The sequence below is a fragment of the Larimichthys crocea genome, chromosome XXIV (genome assembly GCF_000972845.2).
Source record: "Larimichthys crocea isolate SSNF chromosome XXIV, L_crocea_2.0, whole genome shotgun sequence".
Classification (NCBI taxonomy): domain Eukaryota; kingdom Metazoa; phylum Chordata; class Actinopteri; family Sciaenidae; genus Larimichthys; species Larimichthys crocea.
Window position 1 is genome coordinate 11,308,552 of NC_040034.1, and position 20,473 is coordinate 11,329,024.

Sequence of the window (20,473 nt, forward strand, 5' to 3'; positions counted from 1 at the left end):
AAAATACAAAATGAAAGGGACCTTGATTATGCTGTTGCTGACAAAACTATACTGCAGAGAAGAACTGAAGACTGTGACTGCATACACACAACTGTGAACACCCATAATGTTTACGGAGCCCCAAAGTGTTAAAAATGTAACGAATAAATTAGATGATAAGAAATAACAATCAGGAAATTATAATATGACCCAATACATTTTTAAAGCCCATGTTATAATGACAATTCATTTCATCCTGTTTATTTTATTTCCAGTAGTTTTATTTCAACATTTTCCAAGGCTGTTATTATTTAACAGTCATTTTTTCCTTTGGATCATAATGCCACTTTTCTATCAAGACAAACATGGCAGAGCCAGTTATGCGATTGTGATTTAGGAAATTAGAAAAGACATATTTAGTTGACTGACAGAAAATTAAACAGCAAATTAATATTTTGATAGTCTATTAATCATTTGAAGCAGCAATGTCAAACATTAACCTGGCTTTAGCTCCTCTAATATTAGAAATTGCTGCATTTGTGTTTTATATCATTAGAAATTAAAGACCTCACTTTGAACTGTGAGTACTTTTCATTTCCACACATTTTATTAGGCTGAAAGATTAAGAGTAGAGTTCTCGATAGAATGAATGCTTAACCTGTGTTCATACTTTGAATTTAAACTTATTTAAACTAAATGAATATATGGGTTTGTTGTCATTTCAAGCATATAAACAGCACACAGTGAAACAAGACAGGACTATGGTACTAAATGAAACATTAAACACTGTGCAGACAGGGCTACAATAAAGTGCACACACATTACAACACACAATACAAAAAAGCTATATAAAGTGCAGTATGTTCAGACAAAACAATTTGACAAACACCAGTATAACAGACTTGGAGGTGTATATTGTACATATGCTACAGTCCAATAATAATAATAATAATACACATATACGCTTTAAATGCGTACAAAGACCTTTAATCACACTTTTATAAATGATTTAATACAGTTTTTTTTTACAGTTTTTATCAATGACAGCATTAGAGCTCTTAAAGGGGGCGTGGCAAACCCAGGTTGTTGTCATGTGACGTGGCGTGTGACGTAGCGTCCGGGAGTAACGGGCGGATATTTTCAAAATGGAAGAAATGGCAAAGTTTTGGAGGGTAACGGGGAAACAACATTTATCTGCCCTTTGAGCACTCCTGTGCCGACCACCGATGCCCTCAGCCGACAGAGGAATATTATCCACAAACCTGCATGCATTTTGAAGCGGAAAAACAGGCACGATGAGTGTTTCCATCGGAGATAAAATCGAGGTGAGCGGCTTGTTTGTTTTGTTCGGGCTAACGCCCACAAGCTAACTCAACGTTTGAAAACATTTAAAGGGTTTTTAGGAGTTAAAGAAAAGTTAAGCTGAGGGGCTGAACGGTGTTTGTCGCTTCAGGAATTAAGTTAAGAAAGCGTTAAGACAGTATGCAGGTCGATACATTTAACTGAAATGTGTCAAACGTTTAGTTATGCTCCGATTATAAGTCAACGACATTTAATTAGCCAATAACATTAGCGATGAGATAGCTTCTTCATCGTCTTTATTGTTGCTTCATATGCTCTGAAAGTTGTTGTTTTTTAAAATTTAAACTTGCTTATTATTATTAGTATTATTATTATTATTAGTGTTATTATTATTATTATTGGTCTGTTGTTGTCTGCATTGTTGTTGTAGCTGGGTGTGTACCTCTGCCTCTCCCGGGACAAACTGTTGCTTCTCCTTCAGTTTTGCTTGTGTTAGTCCAACATGCTGCTTGGAAACGGTGGTTACAAGTGCTCCTCATTAGCGGGAAGAGAGCCGGGATAATTGAAGGTTTCTGGTTGGCCATATGACGGCGTCAGGTGTTGGTGGCTTGTTTGACAGTTAACGTTTTGTTGTGGGAGGATTTGTCCGACGTGAAGTCGTTAGATGCCGGATCGGTCCGTCCGCACAGCCACAGCATGTCGCAGGCAATGTTTGATCAAGTCATTCACTATTTCTTTCAAAACCTTTCTGCTGATACTCAAGCCTGCAGAGATGAGGAGAGAAGTTTGTCTTATGCTCAGGAGCTCAGCATCGAGGTACCCTGCTGTCTTTCATGGGAGGTATTTTTAAATATGTTGTCTGCAATATATATACTGACTCAATGTTTCTTTATTTGTTCTTCTCATGTAGGATTTTAAGGTCCTCACCCTCCTGGGTAAAGGCTCCTTTGCATGTGTTTACCGGGCAAAGTCAGAGAAGACTGGTCTGGAGGTTGCCATCAAAACGGTAAGACTCCCCCAACAACCGTTTCTCTCTCTTATGTCAGTGTTTGAGGTAATTATAGCACACTTAACCTCTAGAAATTTAAACAACACCCAAGCTGTTGCCACCGACTGGCAGTTGATGTGTATTCTGGACCTGGTGGATTATCACTTGTCTCCCAGGGGCTTCTTGTGGTCCCTCGACTCCCCACAAATGAGATCTGAGTAGTCCAACGTTTCTTTGTGGCCCGACAGATTGACTATTAGCCACCAGACTCAAACCACTGTGCAGCAGCGCTGTACCACATCACGTGTTGATGTCATGAATGGCAGGTGTATAATTATCTCTGTTGTTACCATCTGCAGATTGACAAGAAAGCGATGCACAAAGCTGGTATGGTCCAGCGTGTGACAAATGAGGTGGAGATTCAGTGCCGACTGAAACACCCTTCAATACTTGAGGTAACGTTTGCAGTTTCCATTCATTTCTTGTGATGGTGTGCTTTTTTTTTCTGTGTTACAGCTTCTCCCAAAAATCTGTGTGTGTCGTCTGTGTATAACGGCTTTGTGTTATCGTTGTCATGGTTATGTAACGTGGAGAACTTGTCCCTACCTCCTGTAATTACTTGAGATCACTGTTATCGCCAGTCTTCCTCTTTTTTTCCACTTCACTCAGAGCAGACTCTTCTCTTTTGTTCAGACACGGTGTGATTTTTTAAATTGTTTAGTTCTGGACCACAGCAATACAATACATTTAGACTCCAGTCAGTCGCATGTATTCTAGATATTATTGCACTCATGTTTTTATGTCTTTCGTCGATGTGCTAATAAGTATTGTTCCATATCGTGTCTTTATTTAAGCTGTACAACTACTTTGAGGACAGCAACTATGTGTATTTGGTGTTGGAGATGTGCCACAATGGAGAGATGAGTCGGTACCTTAAAGAGCGGAAGATGGCTTTCTCTGAGGATGAAGGTCAGGCAGAACTAATTTACTCTGAGAATTAAATAAAAATAACGTGCAATAAATTTAATGCGGTTCAGTCCTGAACTTTTAAAAAAAACTGTTTTTGTTCTACAGCGAGACATTTCATGCATCAAATAGTGAAAGGAATGCTGTATTTACACACCCACGGCATCTTGCATCGAGATCTGACTTTGTCAAACCTCTTGCTGACCAGCAACATGAACATTAAGATAGCAGACTTTGGCCTGGCCACTCAGCTCAAACTCCCAAATGAAAAGCACTTCACCATGTGTGGGACACCCAACTACATCTCCCCGGAGGTGGCCACTCGCAGCGCTCATGGTCTTGAATCAGATGTCTGGTCACTGGGCTGCATGTTCTACGCCTTCTTGATGGGTCGCCCTCCGTTTGACACAGACACAGTCAAGCACACCCTGTCTAAAGTGGTTCTCGGGGAATATGAAATGCCCAGCCACGTTTCTCTAGAGGCTCAGGACCTCATCCATCAACTTCTGCAGAGGGATCCCGCCCAGCGGCCCAGCCTCTCTGCCGTGCTGGACCACCCGTTTATGACCAAGAGCCTGCTGGTCAGGACCAAGGAGCTGGGGCATGGCGATGAAGGATCCATTGACAGCGGCATTGCCACCATTTCCACAGCCTGCACCTCCTCCACCTCAGCCAGCAGCAGCAGCCGCCTCCAGAGGAGAACCAGGCACATGATTGGCTCTACCCTGCCTAATCGCATGGCACCCATCCCGAGTCTTCCACACCAGCCCAGCAGCGCCTGTTTTGAAGACGGAGACCAGTGGCAGCAGCAGCATCCAGCAGACAGATTTCACAGAGAGGGCAGGAGCAGGGGGGTTCATGGTGGAGAGAATGTGCTGCCTCATTCCCGCTACTTGAGGAGGGCTCACTCTTCAGACCGCTCTGGCTCTTCTGCATCGGGCCAAGGGTTGAGCCACACTGAGCTGAGTAGATGTCACTCAGAGGAGACTCTGACTGGTTTAGGAGGATCAGTCTTCCCCATGTCCTCTACTCAGCTCCCATTTTCAGAGCGTGGAAGGCTCCCTTCTCCACCCGTCAAACAGTCAGCAAAGTAAGAATTCTCTCTAGTCACGATCCTCATGATTTTTTTTTTTTTTTACAAATTTAATGAGACTAACTTTCTGTTTCAGTTCTGGGTATTCATTATCCACACAGACTGCAAATCCACCAAGCCTGCAATATCGAGACCTAGAGGGAGTTACTAATTGGCTCAACAATGAGGGTAAAAAGTTTTTTGTATTTGATGATCTGCGTGTATCTGATGAATTTCAGCACTGTTGCATCACTCGACTAATGATCTCATTCAGAGCAACTTTTGGTTGAAATTCTCTGTTGTTATTAGCAGATTTATCCTTAGATATAGAGTCCACTATAGGCTCCAGCCACCGTGGTGAAGCTGAATATAAATTAAGGATTTTAAACTATCTGAACACAATGAAAATCAACAAATATTTGCTTTTCTTTCTCAGCTTCTGGGCACAGACCTACAGACAGCAGTGCCCACAGCAGCAGCGGCGGCAGCTTCCACAGCAGCAGAGGACCTTTAGGGGTTCACAATTCCTGGACAGACAAGCCCACAGGCCGAGGTGTGAACCCCCAATACATGCACCACAACCTTCCTTCCAACTCTGACTCATACAGGGAAAATACATCCGGGGCAGACTTCCAACCTCCTCACAGCAGAGAGTTAAAGCTCCCTGCAGCCAAGCCAAGCATGGACAAAGAGAAGAAAACACTCCGAGACATTGTCCCACCCCTGTGTGCGTCCAGACTGAAGCCTATCAGACAGAAGACCAAAAACGCTGTTGTAAGATCATACTTGTTGTTATTTGTTAATTTTCACTGTGTAGATTGATGTGTAATTAAAATGGCTTGTATACTTGTATCAGGTGAGCATCCTGGACACAGGTGAAGTGTGTATGGAGCTGCTAAAATGCCAAAGTGGTCAAGAAAGGGTCAAGGAAGTCCTTCGGATTTCCTGCGATGGTTCAATGGTGAGCTCACTCTACTGTTATTGTCATCCTCTCTACATCTTCCATTTGTGACTGGTAGGGGGCAGTATAACAGCATAATATGACACCAGGCTTGCAACATAATACAATATAAAGCTAATTATTATTATCATTTATTGTAGGTGACAATATACCAGCCTAATGGTGGAAAGGGTTTCCCTGTCCTGGACTGTCCTCCTGCTCCTCCAGAAGATATTCTGATTTGTAGCTACGAGGATCTTCCAGGTATTCTGATGGATGCATCATATCAAGTTAATTCAGCTTATGTAAGATGAGAAGTTGTATGTTAAATAATTAAAAAAAAAAAAATCTCACAGAAAAATACTGGAAGAAGTACCAATACGCCTCCAAGTTTGTGCAGCTTGTGAAATCCAAGACTCCAAAAGTGACCCTTTACACCAAATACGCCAAGGTCATGCTGATGGAGAACTCTCCCAGTGCTGACCTGGAAGTTTGCTTTTACGACGGTGAGTGAAATGTGTGTGTTGAAACATGTGAATTCCACGGAGGGTGAAAAAAAGCTCTTGAGTTAATATGTAATGCCTCCATAAACACCTGCAGGGGCAAAGACCCACAAAACATCAGAGCTGGTGCGAGTGGTGGAGAAGAGCGGGAAGTCGTACACCGTGAAGGGTGAGGTGGGGCTGAGCGGCTTGAGCCCAGAGAGCAGGATGTACGTGGAGCTGTCTGACGAGGGTCACAACATGTGTCGCTCCCTGGAGGCCGCCATCACAGCAGAGGAGCAGCGCAGCACCAAGAACATCCCTTTCTTCCCCATAACTATCGGAAGGTGAGAAGAACGGGCAGTTACTCGTATGTTCTTGGTTTCATTGTTGTTCCATGTCTTATGTGGCTAATGTTAACTTTGTGTATCCCTCCTCTCCTAGGAAACCCGTCAACCCAGACTCCCTGTGCTCATCGTCACTGCCCTCCCACCCCGTGCCTCCTGATGCAGCTTCACCTCCTCAACCTCCACAAATCACTCCTTCAGTGAGTGTCTCACAGCTGTACACTTTAGGTCATATGAACAGCTGGGCTATGTTGAACTTTTCAAAATGTATTTTCCAGATGATTTCCTACGATGGGTCTGATTTCACCACGGCCAGCCTGAGTAAGAAAAGCTCCCCTGTGCGACAGGACCTGGTGCAAAGCACAGGAAAAGTGGTCAAGTCGATATTTGTGCCTAATGTTGGATGGGCATCCCAGGTAATTAATAAATAAATTCAACTAATATTCCCTAATCGCACAGGATTTCTGTTTGTGATTAAAGAATTTAATCTTTTGTACGTGTAGCTGACGAGCGGAGAGGTGTGGGTGCAGTTCAATGACGGGTCTCAGCTGGTGGTTCAAGCTGGAGTTTCCTGCATCACCTACACATTTCCAGACGGGAGGATCACCAGGTACAAAACCTGTTTAGAAATCTCTTCTGTTACTTCGTATGCTTTTGTATTTATCAGCTTTGTCCTTTCATGTTTGCAGAACTGTGGATGTGACACTTCCAGCTGCCTCTCACTGATGTTTTTCTTCTTCACAGGTATAAAGAGAACGAGAAGTTACCAGAACATGTCAAGGAAAAGCTGCACTGTCTCTCCACCATCCTAGGACTGTTGGCCAACCCGACAGCACATCATCTACAACCTCATTAACACTCCATGTTTAAAAACAACAACTTCGAAAGCAGCTCAGAGGATTGGCAGCGAACAGAAAGTAGCATTAGAAACCTTTTTATACCGTTGTTTGCCTGGTGTCATTGTAAATATATCTTTGTGTTGTTTTCCCTTTTTACATGTACAGAAGACTAAGATTATGAAAAGATATATTTTATTTTAATAAGTGTCCCATTTTGTATAGAGTCTCAGTTGGCCTTGTTGAAAACGATTGTGTCATGACGTGTCTGTCATTTTTACTTCATCTCCAATTCTATGAAATGTGTGATTCATAAATGCTGAGGCAATAAACATCTGGAGGCTGAGTGGAGAAATGCTGCACAGCTGTTTTGCAGTCTTCTCTTTGCACCTGATATATTAATGAAAGAAATTAAAGTATTTAGAGCTACCTTATGGTTTCAGTAATACATCGAGGAAGCTGCTACACATGCAGAACATCAGCTGTGTGCTAATGGCCGTAAGAATTAAACTGAACAGGTCGAGCAAAATTTAAGACATTTCAGCTTTCCAGAGTTATACATGAATTTAAGGGTCCTAAATTCAAAGAGACAAATAACGTTAAACAAAGCATTTATCCACAAATGATCATATAGGGAAACAAAGCTGAATTAAAACAGCCAGATACGATTTCACATGTTTATTTCGCCCTGTTGTTTTTTGGCCATTTAATTAAAAAAAGGTCAAAAATTTGTGGATTCCTCTCAATTACAGCACTGATACAAAACATACTGTACGGATATAAGCCTAGGCATATATACATGTACTGTACAAGACACCCAAGACGTAAACATTCAGGTGGAAGCTGGGAGCATCATGACACTGGGTTGCAGAAATGACCACGGGTAAGATTAACCATTTATTTCCCATTTAGAAGCACGATAAGGAACACAACATAGGACACACAATATAGTGGTGTACACAGATACCAGCCTAACCAGGGACACTCCCCTCAACTTTGCCCCTACTTCTAGATGGATGTGAAAGATTCCAATGAACCTGCTGCACCTTTTATTTATTCATTTTTTATTTAATAACTGTGCCATGGAAATATTCTCACAATATGATGCGTCTAGCGTCAGACTGTCGCTGGTGTTCTTTTGTCCCGGAGAGATTCTGGTGGCATGGCTGCACTGACACTATTATTTATGATCACAGGGCGAGCAAGAGGACAGTCAGTTCCCTCGGATACCGATGGAGGAAATAAAACAGCTAGGAGGAGCTCTCTGGGACAAAAGAAGACGAAGCAGGCTCAGAGGAATGCAATAATCTGTATGCGCTGCAGGTTGGCACTCCTTCCCACTAGATGCTAGAGGGAGACAACAGCGTCAACCACAAGCTCATTTGTCCCTTTGACACCACCTGTACAACCAGACCCAGCATTTTTTTTTCTTTTTTACTATACCTCTAGTAAATATCCACCGTTTGTTCAAAAACATCCCGTGCTTTCATTTTCATTTATATAAAACATTTTTCCCCATAAAATCTCAATAAAATAAAGTTGCTCTTAGTAGATATCAGGACAAAGATATTAACAAAATTGGAGTAAAAAAATCTCACAGTGAACACTGGGAACAAGAGCTGGACCATCTCTCCCACTTCCCCTCCAAATGATGTTAACATGTGACACAAATACAGCAGCTGGAACAGAAGACAGATCGGAGGATTTAAGCTTGAAGCGAATGACTGGACTTAAGGTTTCTTTAACTGTAAATGAGAGACTTAATCATGTTGAGCAATAATATCTAGTCATCTAATGGTATCAAAATAATTATTACCCAATCTGTGGGTATTTAAACACACAGTTAACCTTCATTTTAGTAGAATAACTGATTTTCTGATTAACAATTCAATTCAAAAAGTGACAAGCTACACAGCAGCCTAAAGTCTGTTGATGGGTCAAGTCGGCCTCTGGAGAGTAGTTTGCTCACATTTACAGATACATGGAGAATCTGTTTAAGGAGGTTACAAACCCATGAAATAATGAGAGAAAATCTCACACAATCCCACTGGAATTCTGACAAAAAAAATAAAAAATAAAAATCATGGAATTCTCTGGAAACATCCACAAACACAAAAAGGAATGTGATCCTCGTCTTCCTGCAACTGGAGCGACTCAAACAAGGACGCGGTCTGTTTGTTGAACACCTAACATCCGGCATCTGACATACAGTAAAACACTCAAACACCTATAAACATTGGTGCAACAACAATCATTTAAAAAAAAAAAAAACTTGGTCACATGTTTGTGGAGATTTACTTTCCTTTTTTTTTAAACCTCTCAAGATTTTTTTTCTGCAGGTGTCCTTTCTACTCTTGAAGTAAATTTGATGGCACTGTTCAAACTAACAAACCCTAAATCAACCTTTTTCGTCATTTCATGTTCAGACTCATCATGTCCTCTGCCATCAGTTGGCCACTGTCACATAGCAGCCTGGGATCTGTGGAGTAGTGTTCAAATGTCCAGCCACATTTTCTCCCCCTCACTTTGTGCAGAGGAGTCAGTGGTATTGACCAGAATACAAACACACATCACTGGCACAACGTAAACGTACCTATGTGTGTGTGTGTGTGTGTTTATGAGTGTGTGTGTTGTGTGAGATACAACGGGATCATACATTGCACATCTAGTGGCACATCTTTCTCCAGTCCTGATTTGGCCATTCCCATTGGCTACCTCACCTGGACCCTTTCATTACAGAGAGCTCACACAAGAGAGAAAAATAAAATCAGCTATTAGGCAAAAGTTCCCAAAAGTTCACATTACAGTACTGTTAAGTCTCATTAGACAAAACGAAAAATACAAAAAGGCAGAGAGAAAAAAGCTTACACCCAATCATCATCATTTTCAATAACTATATAGGAAAAGGCCTGTTTTTTGATTAGATATATTATCATCATTAACATCATAATTATTATGATTATTATTCATTATTATTGTCACCATTATCATCCGTTTTTTTGTTCAGGGGTCAAACGGAGTGGGGGCAGGGGGATCAGTCACTGGGAGGAAGCCTTGGTAGCTATCGTGGAGACACAGTGCTGCTGGAAGTTGGGGGACATGGCCGAGTTGCAGCCCAGTCTCTGACGTGGGCCCTTCAGCCCTCCGTCTCCCTCAACTATCCAGGGGCTGCTGCCGGCCTCTTTTCCCAGCATGCTGCAGCAGCCGGGGGCTGGCGGGGCGGCGTTGGGTACCGTGGTGCTCACCGGCAGGCCTTTGGGCTGCTCGCTGGTGGGGGCAAAATCTGGGTTGTGGCTCTGGAGCACGCTGGTGATGTGGTTCAGGAGGTCATTAAAAAACTCTGGGACGCCTTCATAACCTGAGAACAGAGGGAGACAGTCAGCCAGTTCAGCTTATGATCATATTTAAATGCTGACGATGGTTTCTGGGACTATTTAAATGATATTCCTGTTTACAAGCTATGTAACTATGTCTTTTTCTATACATATATACTGCTTTAGTCCAGATTTAAATATAAATGGTATATTAATAGTGAGGTCCAAAGCCAAAAACGCAGGAAAATTTCTCCGGTGGAACTGCTGCTTTGTACAAGCTTTTTATACATGTTTAGTCAATAAACAGTCAAATCAGACAACTAAGTGTAACTAACAAAACTTGTAAATGACAAAAACAATTGAAGAAACTGAGAGCAATGTGTCTTCATGCAATATCAAGGCATGGCTTGGTTTTTACTAAGTGAAGTTATTCTGATTTTTTTTACACATTAATTCAGTTTTCTTCTACAGTGTGACTAAAACTGCAATACTGTCTTGTTTGTCTCAATTTAGTCATAAAATATGGTTAGTAGAAGGAAACAGGTGACAGGGAAACAGAACTGGTTTCACAAAGGAATGTCATCACTACGTCCCTCAGCTTTCAGACAAAGGCAGTAGGAGGAGTGACACCTGAGAACCAGGTCAGCATGGTAAGAAATTGCTTAACGTGCAGATAAAATAAACAAGCTAAATGAATGAATAATAATTATTTAAATCAATAAAACACAACCCAACCCTGTGAATGAGACCTACCAGGGAATGCATTGATGTCAATGACAGCATGTTGTCCTGTTTGGTTGTTGATGATAACGTCGATGCCAAACAGGGACACGCCCAGCGCCTGCCGCAATGACCTGGACAACTCTCTGATGACATCATCGTTGGGTGGCTGAGACACTCCCTCTACGTTCTCTCTCTAACATCAAATATTTTAAAGTATTAGCAACAAATACTCATAATAATATCACACAGATTAAGCAGTCAGTGACATTTCGGACGTACCGTGGTCAAGTCTGAGGACGACTCTGGTTTGGAGACATTGTGGCTGTTGAAGAAAATTGCTTTCCTGTCTGAAAAGGAAACATAGGAAAAAGGTGAGGTTGAATTGTAACGAGCTTTGACTACATTTTGAACTGTTCCACCAGTGATCTATATACAGTTCTTATATTGGGCACTAGGTGGCAGCAAAGATCAACTGGTTACAGTGAAATGAGGCAGCCAGAGCTTCACTGACTTAATGTCTTTATTTGTTAGTCTTACACCTGTTATAAAGAAACAAAACCGGCTCGGTGTGAAGTCTTAACATTTAACATGTCGTGCTGAGTGTTCACTTGCACTTCTGCGTAATTTGTTTTCCTCCTGCGAGGGATTCTCTTTGAAGCAGTGATACACGTGACAGGATGTATTACAAAATCTATTGCCCCTTTTTTCTTTGTCATCATTGTAGTGATTAACATTCAAGCGTGTCGGAGGGAAGGAAGACGGGTGGGAGGCGGAGGGAAAAAGTAAATTCCACCATTGTCCAAATAAATATGCCCCTTGGCTTGTAGAGGGTCGTGGTAATGAAGTGTTACGCAGATGGGCTTGTTCATTCCCAGGCTGGATGAACAAACACAAGTTTAACTCGACAGCAGCACAGGAAGGAAAGACTGGACGGGACCGACCATCTCTCACACCTTTATTTTTAAGCTCTTTCCAAACACTAACCTTCTACCCTCCCTTTATGTTCATACCTCACTCTTTCATCTAGCCTATCCCCATCCACTCAATGAACACAAAGAACATTGCGTAAAGCTAAAAAGGGCTGCGCATCTAAATCCTGTACAGATGTAACACAGTGGTATGTGGCTTTATGTGTTTGACAAGGGTTGTGCTTTTCTGCTGCACCACTCAGCATTCCAGGCTGAAAGCAACTGTTCTCTCGGCGTGGTTACACAAAGCAGACTACTGCGCTGATGCTGAAACCTGGTTTGCATGAGAGCCTCTACTGTATCACATGCAAATACTGGAGTCACTTGTGTCAGGGGACAACCCTGGCTTCTGACATGTTTATGGAGAAAAACACTACTCCTCTTGTTTATTTTCAACAGCATGCACCAACAGGGCAAAACACAATTGCACTCTGCTGCGTCCCTTAAAAGGGTGAATAGGTCCAATCACAGGGACTATAAAGCCATTTTATGAGGGCTTTTATTGGCTAATTTGGAGGAGCTGCACAACTTGTACATTCTGGCCAATATGGTTGTTAGCAGCCCTTGGACTTCCCCACCCGTCTCTCTCTCTCTCCGCCTGTCTGTCTCCTCACCGGCCGGTCCGGCAGGGAAGTTCTTCAGTGAAGGTCTCTCCACCACGGTGTAGGAGTCTCCCACCACAAACACCTTGTAGAGCACTGCGTTGTGGTTGATGAAGCTCTGGATCACACAAGGAGGCTTCACGTCATTCAGGTCCTCTTCACTGAAGATAATGGCCATCTGTCGACAGGAGGAGGACACAGAAAAAAAAAAAGTTAAACTTAGAGAGAGGAAAATATTTATCAATCAAAGCCGTTGTTAAACCAAAAAAAAACCCAAGTCTGGTTAAATCATGACAAAATTCAATAAAGCGAGTGTGGAGGAATGAAGACTATTTGGTCAGCCTGACAGGTGTATTGATTTCAGCTGATACACAAAGGCACGGCACTTTATCTGATTTGGTTGTTTGGACCTAAGTTAAATGACAATCCTGTGACAGGACAAGTGTTACAGTTTACACAAAGCAAACTGTGTAGGGTGTGAGTGACCTCTGAGTCTTGTGGCCTCTTACCTCATGGGAGTTGGTTCCGTGAGCCACCCGTGTTTTGCAAACTGAGGAAGAAACAAAAGAGTTAGCAAGGTAAACTAACTTTGTGCAATACAGAAATGCAGTGATGGCATTTCAGCAGGGGAAGCAAACATCTCACTTTGACGGTAAACACAGAAATATGAATATAGGTAGCGAATATACAGCATTTTCAAACTAGTGGCTAAGAGTGCAGGACTAAATAATGTTGAATATAAATTTAAGCCCTCATTAACTAGAAGATGACTGAGGTAAAGAATACTTACTGAAGGGGAATGTGAGTCCTTGCCTCTGAATCTGCTCAAGCATATCTGGGCTGCAATCCGTGTTAAGGACCATGAATGGAGGAGAGCAAATCCTCTCATCTAATAAAAAGAGAAGCAAAAGAACATGGTGGGAATTGGTAGAGTGAAGTTTGTAACACTTTACAGCAGTAAGTCGCACACCACCAACTATTTCACTGATTTTGGTGAAACTGGATCATATTTAACGGAGAAATTTTTTTCTGGTTTTCCTGTTGATGTCCTCTGGCTGCTGTGCATCAACTATCTGTGACATACAGTGTCCTGCTGGAAACTACAGCTGCTGTTAGCCAATGTTAACTCAGTTTGTTAGCCGGGCTGTGAGCTCTGAGCACTGGGGGAGCGTTAGTGTTTGTAAAACGGGTGTTTAGGACCACTGGGAAGAGGAGATTTTCAGGTCTGGGGCATGGGAGAATGCTGAAGGAGAGCGGAGCCGGTGCCGTGCCAGAACTGGAGCCGGGCAATATAACCAGACTTAGCAGCTTCTACTGACATCCTGACAAGGGCGAAGAGACCAGAGAGGACATGTTTGTGGTTGTTGGCGACAGCTTTATGAAACAAAAATTGCAGAATTACCAATTTATACGCAATGTCTCTTGAAAAGTTTCAGCTAAGGAGAAATAAAAATAGAGAATAAATAAATGTTAATAAATGTTTGCCTAGAGGGAAATATACTTGTTGCTTGGGCTGCAACTAATAATTATTTTTGATATAATCTAATGTATTGATAAAATTGAAAAAGAAATGGTGAATGTCTATGATCAATCATTAGACATGATGTTTTTCCAGCTACATTTGTGGATGGAGAAAAAGAAATGCGACAATCTATTTGTACAAAAAGGTGAAATTTCTGATTTGGAACAGTCACTATTTGTACAAAAAGGTGAAATTTCTGATTTGGAACAGTCACGACTGCTGGGGTTTAGAAGATAAAACTTGTTTTAGTATAACATAAAAAAAAAACAGGTTTATTGTCAGTCCTTGCTTCCAAGTGAACAGCTTTACAAGATGGTGATTAATGTTCCTTGTTTTTTCCTGAAATAGCAGCACTCAGAGCTGTTCTTTCTGTTATCGTCCGTAGCCTACTTAGGAAAAATAAAGGGCAACACATCCTACTGTAGTGTGAGCAAAAAGACTCAGGACCTGTTTTTGAGCAGCAGAGGAGTCTCTCACACAGGCACACACCTTATTTAACTTGATTTAGCCACGTATTTATATATTTATGTGTCATCCTTGTGACAGGGTTTAGACAACAAACACAGCAGAGGCCATCTGAGGCCTGGGGGGACAAATGACTCCTGTCCAAATAAATAAAGCAGAGGGCTGCCAGGCCCTTCTGCTCCTCCCAAACAACACACGCACACAGGAAAATGCTGAAATACAGGAAGGTAATCTTACGAGGAACTACAGACAAGTCAAACCAGCTGAGGACCTACAGAGTCATCAGATACATCACCTGACTGACAGGCATGATAAAGCACTAGTTGACAAGCCACAGACAAAAAAAGGAACAAGGACGCAATATTAACCCAAATCTACCATAACTGAACACAAGAAACATTCAGCCTCTCTTCACTCATCTCCACCATGTTTTTACATCACATCATGTTTGTTTACATCATATTTTTAACGTCACATCCTGTAGCGGCAGCTCAGTCAGTTCCGATAAGACTGAAAATAACAAACATCCTGCATCATACTTCACCACATCAGGGCTCAGGACGCATCTTTATTAAATGTTCTGCCTTCTGTAATTTCCCCTCTACTTTAGGTACATGGGGGCGATAAGGCAGCTGGTTGGAGATATCACCACAGGAAATCAGTGAGGGGGCCAAACCAAGAGCTGGCAAATTGCTAATGACAAAAAACACAATAGAAACACGCCGGTCTTTGTGTGCTGTGGGCCTCAGCACTAGCAGGAGCAAAGAGCCCTGCGAGTGCTGAGGTCAGGAGAATCTCATTTGCCTACATTTTACTCCAGTGCTGAGTGTTGAACTCTGTGTGTACACTGGGCCCCATAGATATCTACTACAGCTCCCACAGCAGACAGACACTGCAGATACTCACAATAAGTTTTTGAAAATCCTACAGTGAAAGCTGATGCGCGAGGAGAAAAAAAAAAAAAAAAGATTTTTAAAAGCCCAAAGGTTATCAGAGGAACTTCTTTAGTGACATTAAGCTGCCGAGCAGGTTCCAGGCTGTGTGATGTGATGAAGCTGAACATACAACAGGATCCTGTTACTGTAATAGTGGTGCAGGATGGTGTAGTGACTCGGGAGAAATAATATTTATATTTGTAACTAGGGCTGCCACGATTAGTCGATTAGTCACGATTATGTCGACAAACAAAATTGTCGACAAGTAATTTAGTAGTCGACGCATCGTTTTTTTTTTGTTTTTGTTTTTTACTTTGCTTTTCTCTCGAAAGTGCGGCTCCGATTAGTCGACTAATCGAAAAAATAATCTGTGATTAGTCGACTATCAAAATAATCGTTTGTGGCAGCCCTATTTGTAACAATAATATTATACAAACAGTCAGTTGATTAATTGACAGAAAACTTAATTGGTACCAATTTCGATACTAGATTTAAAGTCGTTTTGGGGAAAAACAGCTTCACTGATTAATCATTGTTTAATTGTCCTTTAAAATGCGACTATTTGCTGGTTTTCTTTGTTCTATGACAATAAACTGAATATCAACGTGCTACTCGATCGGTTTTGGTTAGTTTTGGACTGTGAGTTGGATAAAACAAGCAACATGAAGACGTGCCATTCAGTTCTGGAGAGTTGAAGATTTTTCAGCGTTTTATAGACAAAATAATTAACTGCGAGAAAATAACTGACATATCCATATTGATAATGAGTGATTCAGCCCTACATTGTACTCATGTAGTGAACTGCTGTGATCGGGGAATGGGTCGATGTTCCAACTGGACCATAAACAGTCAGCTGATCATAAAGGTTTTAAACAATAATAAAACAAAAAAAAGGTTAGATTTTATTATTTGAATTATTTGAAAGAGAAAATGAAGGGGAACAGTCAAGTTAATACTAAAACCATTGAACTGCTTCTGTTCAATAGAACAGTAACAGATACCGTACACGCTCTTTCTGGTTTAACCTCAATGTTGCTATGTTTGATATCCCGTCAATGCCTTTGGTGAGTACAATGTAATCACATTTGATTGAAATGATGAACACAGCAATGGAAATAACACCTAAGACATGATAAGCTGGAATAATCTTTCAAGTATCCACCTTGATGATGTGGCCTCCAGCAAAGAATTGATCCACTGCATCTGAATGTGATTTGAGCAAAAACTAATTTCTTAAAAAGGAGGAATCCTTTTATTTTTTTACCTCAAAAAGAAAAAAAATCATCTTCACAAGCAGGCCAAAACCGAACTAGATTACACCCCTATTATTTGTCACAGGCAGATACTTGTTCTGTGGTCTACAACCTCTCTCTGTAGAGCTTTTCCAGTCTTGGTTCTGCAACCAGTCATTTTTGGGGGGGAAGGGGGAAGCCTGGACGGTTACCCATCAGTCATGTCTACAGCCATGCTCGTCGTACTGCTGTTATTTTACCAGGACAAAAATAGGACCATAATGTCTTTCAGAATACAGTCTGATAGGGAAAATATCCCCATTACATCACAGTGTTCCCAAAGACTGATGGCGTTCAATTTTGTCAAACAAAAAACCATCAAAAGACCTAAACCCTGTCAAATGGAAAACATTTAAAGCTCCAAGTTAAGGATTTATAATAAAGAGACCAGAGGATGGTGGATAAATGAGTGTGGCCAAGTTTGTAATAGCGTGCATGCTTGGCTCTGGTTGACACTTTAGGGATGAGGGGGTGGAGGGGCGGGTGGGGAGGATCAATCTCTGGCTCTGTCTAAACACTGCATGCTCACAGCAGACCCGGCGGAGCCGAGGACGACGTTTACAGGACTCCACGATGAGATGCTTTTTAAATGTTATTATCCAGTTACACTGCTTTTTTTTGTTTCTTTTCTTGTTTTAGCTTATCTGGACATCCGCTGCATTTCCTTCTCTGTCCGAACTTGAACTTGTAGGCAATGACTGGCGTGCCAGAGAAGGAATTCCTCAATAGGCCTGTTATAACACCTATCATACACCACATATCTTCCCTCTGGGTAGAGGCATCAACACTGAGCAGAGTTACATTAAGCTTCATAAAGTGCAGTGCTGCTTAGGCGGAAGGCTGAACTCTCCTGTTGCTATTTAGAGCTTGTTTCCTAGAAACCCCAGCATCCTCTCTCACTGCTTGCACTGCGTACCCCTCGAGGCAAAGCAGCAGGATTTTCAATATTTTAAATTGAACTCCAAACACGGCTATGCCCTGAGAACAATGCCAGTCTCAATATCGTGCCCTAAGAGGCTTACGCTCTCATTGCAATTATGAGTCGTTTTATTGCGAAAAGAAAAGATATAAATCCTTTAATGATTATGACAAAGCATCGTACCTGACAGGAAATCTTGCACTCAAGTTGGAGCAACTCTTTCAGTCCGCTTGGCTCACTGGACTTGGACGAGTGTTTGGGTCTTAAAGTGCCTCAGTGTTTGTCTTTCTCATGCTGCAACTATGATTAAATATTGATCACTTGCATAAACGGGACACTTGTTCTGCTGGTCCTTGCAGAGGCATGGATTAATATTAGCACAGGGACCTCAACACAGACTGATTAATTTACGAATAAACCCAGGAAGGGTTCAGTTTGACCCTGAGGAATCCGCTCAGGAGAATTCTTTTATCATGAGCTGGAGAGGAATAAGCTTAAAAACACAGAGGCTTTCGTTTTATAGAAGACTTAACTTGACGACGGTCTCTGTCTATAAAAACAGTGGAAGATATCAAGATATCAAAACACACAGACACACACAGACACACACAGAGACACACAGAGACACACAGAGACACACACACACACACACACACACACACACACACACACACAGTTACCTTGCTCTGCTCACACAGGAAACACAAAACTGTGTTGGACAACAGCAGAGCAGAGCCGAAATCCCAATAAGCACAACTATGAATCAGTGACACTGATCCATAAGTACTCGTGTGGCTCTTGTCGAGCTATTTTTTCTATGAAAAATAACATTAAGCTGAGCCAATTCTTGTACTTCAGTTTATTTTAATTTAAACAACTCAGCGCAGTGCACGTAAATGTACCGTAACTGGGGCCATTTAACATCAAGCGACCACTTGAGTGATAAAATAAGGTTTTCCAGAGAAAGCACAAGTGTACCTCAAGTGTTTCCTCCTATTGAGTACTATTCTGAGTCATGCAGACTATGAAACATGGCAGGCTTGCTATGGCCTTTTAGTACTGGGTTGCCTTGGCAGCTGCTCCAGGACTCCGTGGTCTCTGCTGATAAGGAGGAGGAAGTGGCTGCTGCTAAGAAAGCAAAATACACTTTCCACACTCTTGCACTAGCCTCTAAATTACTCCAATCTTAACCCAGTTCTTCCAGTCAGTCAGTCAGTCACCTTTTTTTTTCTTTTTTCTGAGAGTACATTTATCCTCTGTCACATGTTGTGGTGTGGTGTAGGATTATAATGGCTTACACTCAATGCTTGTGTCTAAACCAACCACAATTGTCAGGGCGGTTTGGTATGCAGGCCAAAGTGTGAGCAGGGAACACCATTAATGGGAGCAAATCTATAAACTCAGCCAATAAGTCATCTTCCTCTTCAAAAGGAAATACACAATGTAAGCGCAGCTTATTACCTTGTTACGTAACAGCCATCATGTCTGTTTGGACAAAAAGACATCTTCTTGTGGTTCTATTTTAAGAAATTCAGGACACAGTCGACAAGCTGAAATGCCTCTGATCCACTGCTCTGACACAACACTGCATCCCCTCACAGAGTCATGGACACTCAGCGAAGTAATACTTAAAAGGTTTACGCTCCGTGCCATGTATGGGGGTAAAGGAAATGTGGATGAGTCACAGGTGTGTTTACAGTGTGCGTGGGTAGGGAATATGCTCCTGTCGTCATTACATTTTGTCTGCCTCCAGCTAAAAAGGCACTGCTTGCTGATTCGTTTACGGGCTGATCGACAGAGGAAGGTGCTGCTGCACTGACTCAAAAGGCAAGTTCTGGTTCTGGTGAGAAACACACAGAGCGCAAGTTCACGCTGGGTTCAAGCGGGAGGAAATGGAGAGGCGCTTTTGTCGCGTGAAGGGAGGAGAGGAATTATATCGGCGTAGTGCTCTACCGGCAAGAATTAAACATCTGCTCGGAAGCATTGTGTAACATAATTCAAACGCGGAGTGACAGGGCGTCATATGTTGTTCCACGTGTCCCCTCTGGAAGTGAAGAGGAAAGACAGACAACCTGCAGTTATCATAACTCCGTCCTTTTAGTAACACTACACATGTTAAGTAAGATACAGTGCAGCGTCCATGGAATCAACACATCCTTTATTGTTTAAGACAACTTCTGCTTTTATAGAATATCGAGGAGTGGAAGAGGAACAAAAGACACTACTGTGTTTACATAATTTGGACCCTTGACAGGGTGTGTGTTGACTCTATACAAAGACTAAAAGCTTGGTCACACTTCAAGTGACAGAGCAAAATACACCCGAGTTGCCAGTTTATCAGGTACAACCAGCTAAAAACAAATTCTACGAATGCTTCCATGGTGCAGCAGTAAGTTCTGCCTTCATTAATATTTTAACATTTAGTTTTTGTTGAAACTGTTGAATTCAACTTTCTGGACATTTTGATGGCTGCAGTTTGTGGTGCTGTTAAAATGTATAGCATTATACTGAGTCTCTACCTGTCGAAAACATTGAAGAAAACTCTCATCATTACGTGGTATAATTCTGCAGCTGCCAAAAGGACCATTAAGTTGAATCAAAACCACTCGAGAAAACGGTTTCAACAAAAGGCTGAATATTATAAACTTCATGAAGGCTGGATTTATTGCAGGATTGTTGTAGTAGACAGTTTTAGATATGGGTATCAAATAAAAAGGCGACTGTGTAAACTTACATGTCTTCAAAAATAAGTGGTGCTAAAAACTTGTTGACATAGTGAATACCTTAAAACTATTATTTTTAGTTTAATTTTTAATTATAT

The 20,473-nt window shown here is 41.7% G+C and overlaps 2 protein-coding genes across 4 annotated transcripts in view; one reads left to right on the top strand and one right to left on the bottom strand.

Moving 5' to 3' along the window:
- The first annotated feature begins 1,083 nt into the window (after positions 1–1,083).
- On the top strand, positions 1,084–7,640 carry plk4 (polo-like kinase 4 (Drosophila)). Of its 2 annotated transcripts, none has more exons than XM_019277084.2 (15): positions 1,084–1,304; positions 2,192–2,287; positions 2,629–2,724; positions 3,124–3,238; positions 3,344–4,325; positions 4,405–4,496; positions 4,744–5,081; positions 5,164–5,268; positions 5,409–5,511; positions 5,604–5,753; positions 5,848–6,076; positions 6,174–6,276; positions 6,355–6,492; positions 6,580–6,686; positions 6,821–7,640. In XM_019277084.2, the coding sequence occupies exons 1-15, from the start codon at positions 1,275–1,277 to the stop codon at positions 6,930–6,932; spliced, it is 2,796 nt and encodes a 931-aa protein (XP_019132629.2). In that variant the 5' UTR covers positions 1,084–1,274; the 3' UTR covers positions 6,933–7,640. The 2 variants fall into 2 exon arrangements, with proteins under 2 accessions (XP_019132629.2, XP_019132627.2); XM_019277082.2 differs by lacking the exon at positions 1,084–1,304 and adding an exon at positions 1,719–2,097.
- itpk1b (inositol-tetrakisphosphate 1-kinase b) overlaps positions 7,581–20,473 on the bottom strand; it is a 29,110-nt gene continuing 16,217 nt past the window's right edge. For both annotated transcript variants that reach the window (XM_019277126.2, XM_019277125.2), the window contains exons 6-11: positions 13,310–13,408; positions 13,029–13,069; positions 12,532–12,697; positions 11,229–11,296; positions 10,980–11,142; positions 7,581–10,270 (exon numbers count right to left, since the gene is read on the bottom strand). In XM_019277126.2, coding sequence (XP_019132671.1) covers positions 9,951–10,270; positions 10,980–11,142; positions 11,229–11,296; positions 12,532–12,697; positions 13,029–13,069; positions 13,310–13,408 — 857 coding nt within the window. In that variant the 3' untranslated portion in view covers positions 7,581–9,950. The remainder of the gene's footprint in view (positions 10,271–10,979; positions 11,143–11,228; positions 11,297–12,531; positions 12,698–13,028; positions 13,070–13,309; positions 13,409–20,473) is intronic.

Excerpts from the sequence above, each read along its gene's own strand:
- plk4 (XM_019277082.2), top strand. The coding sequence starts at position 1,978 with ATGTCGCAGGCAATGTTTGATCAAGTCATTCACTATTTCTTTCAAAAC. Across the intron at positions 2,288-2,628 it reads TGGAGGTTGCCATCAAAACG|ATTGACAAGAAAGCGATGCA; the intron begins GTAAGACTCCCC and ends TACCATCTGCAG. Across the intron at positions 4,326-4,404 it reads CCCGTCAAACAGTCAGCAAA|TTCTGGGTATTCATTATCCA; the intron begins GTAAGAATTCTC and ends TTTCTGTTTCAG.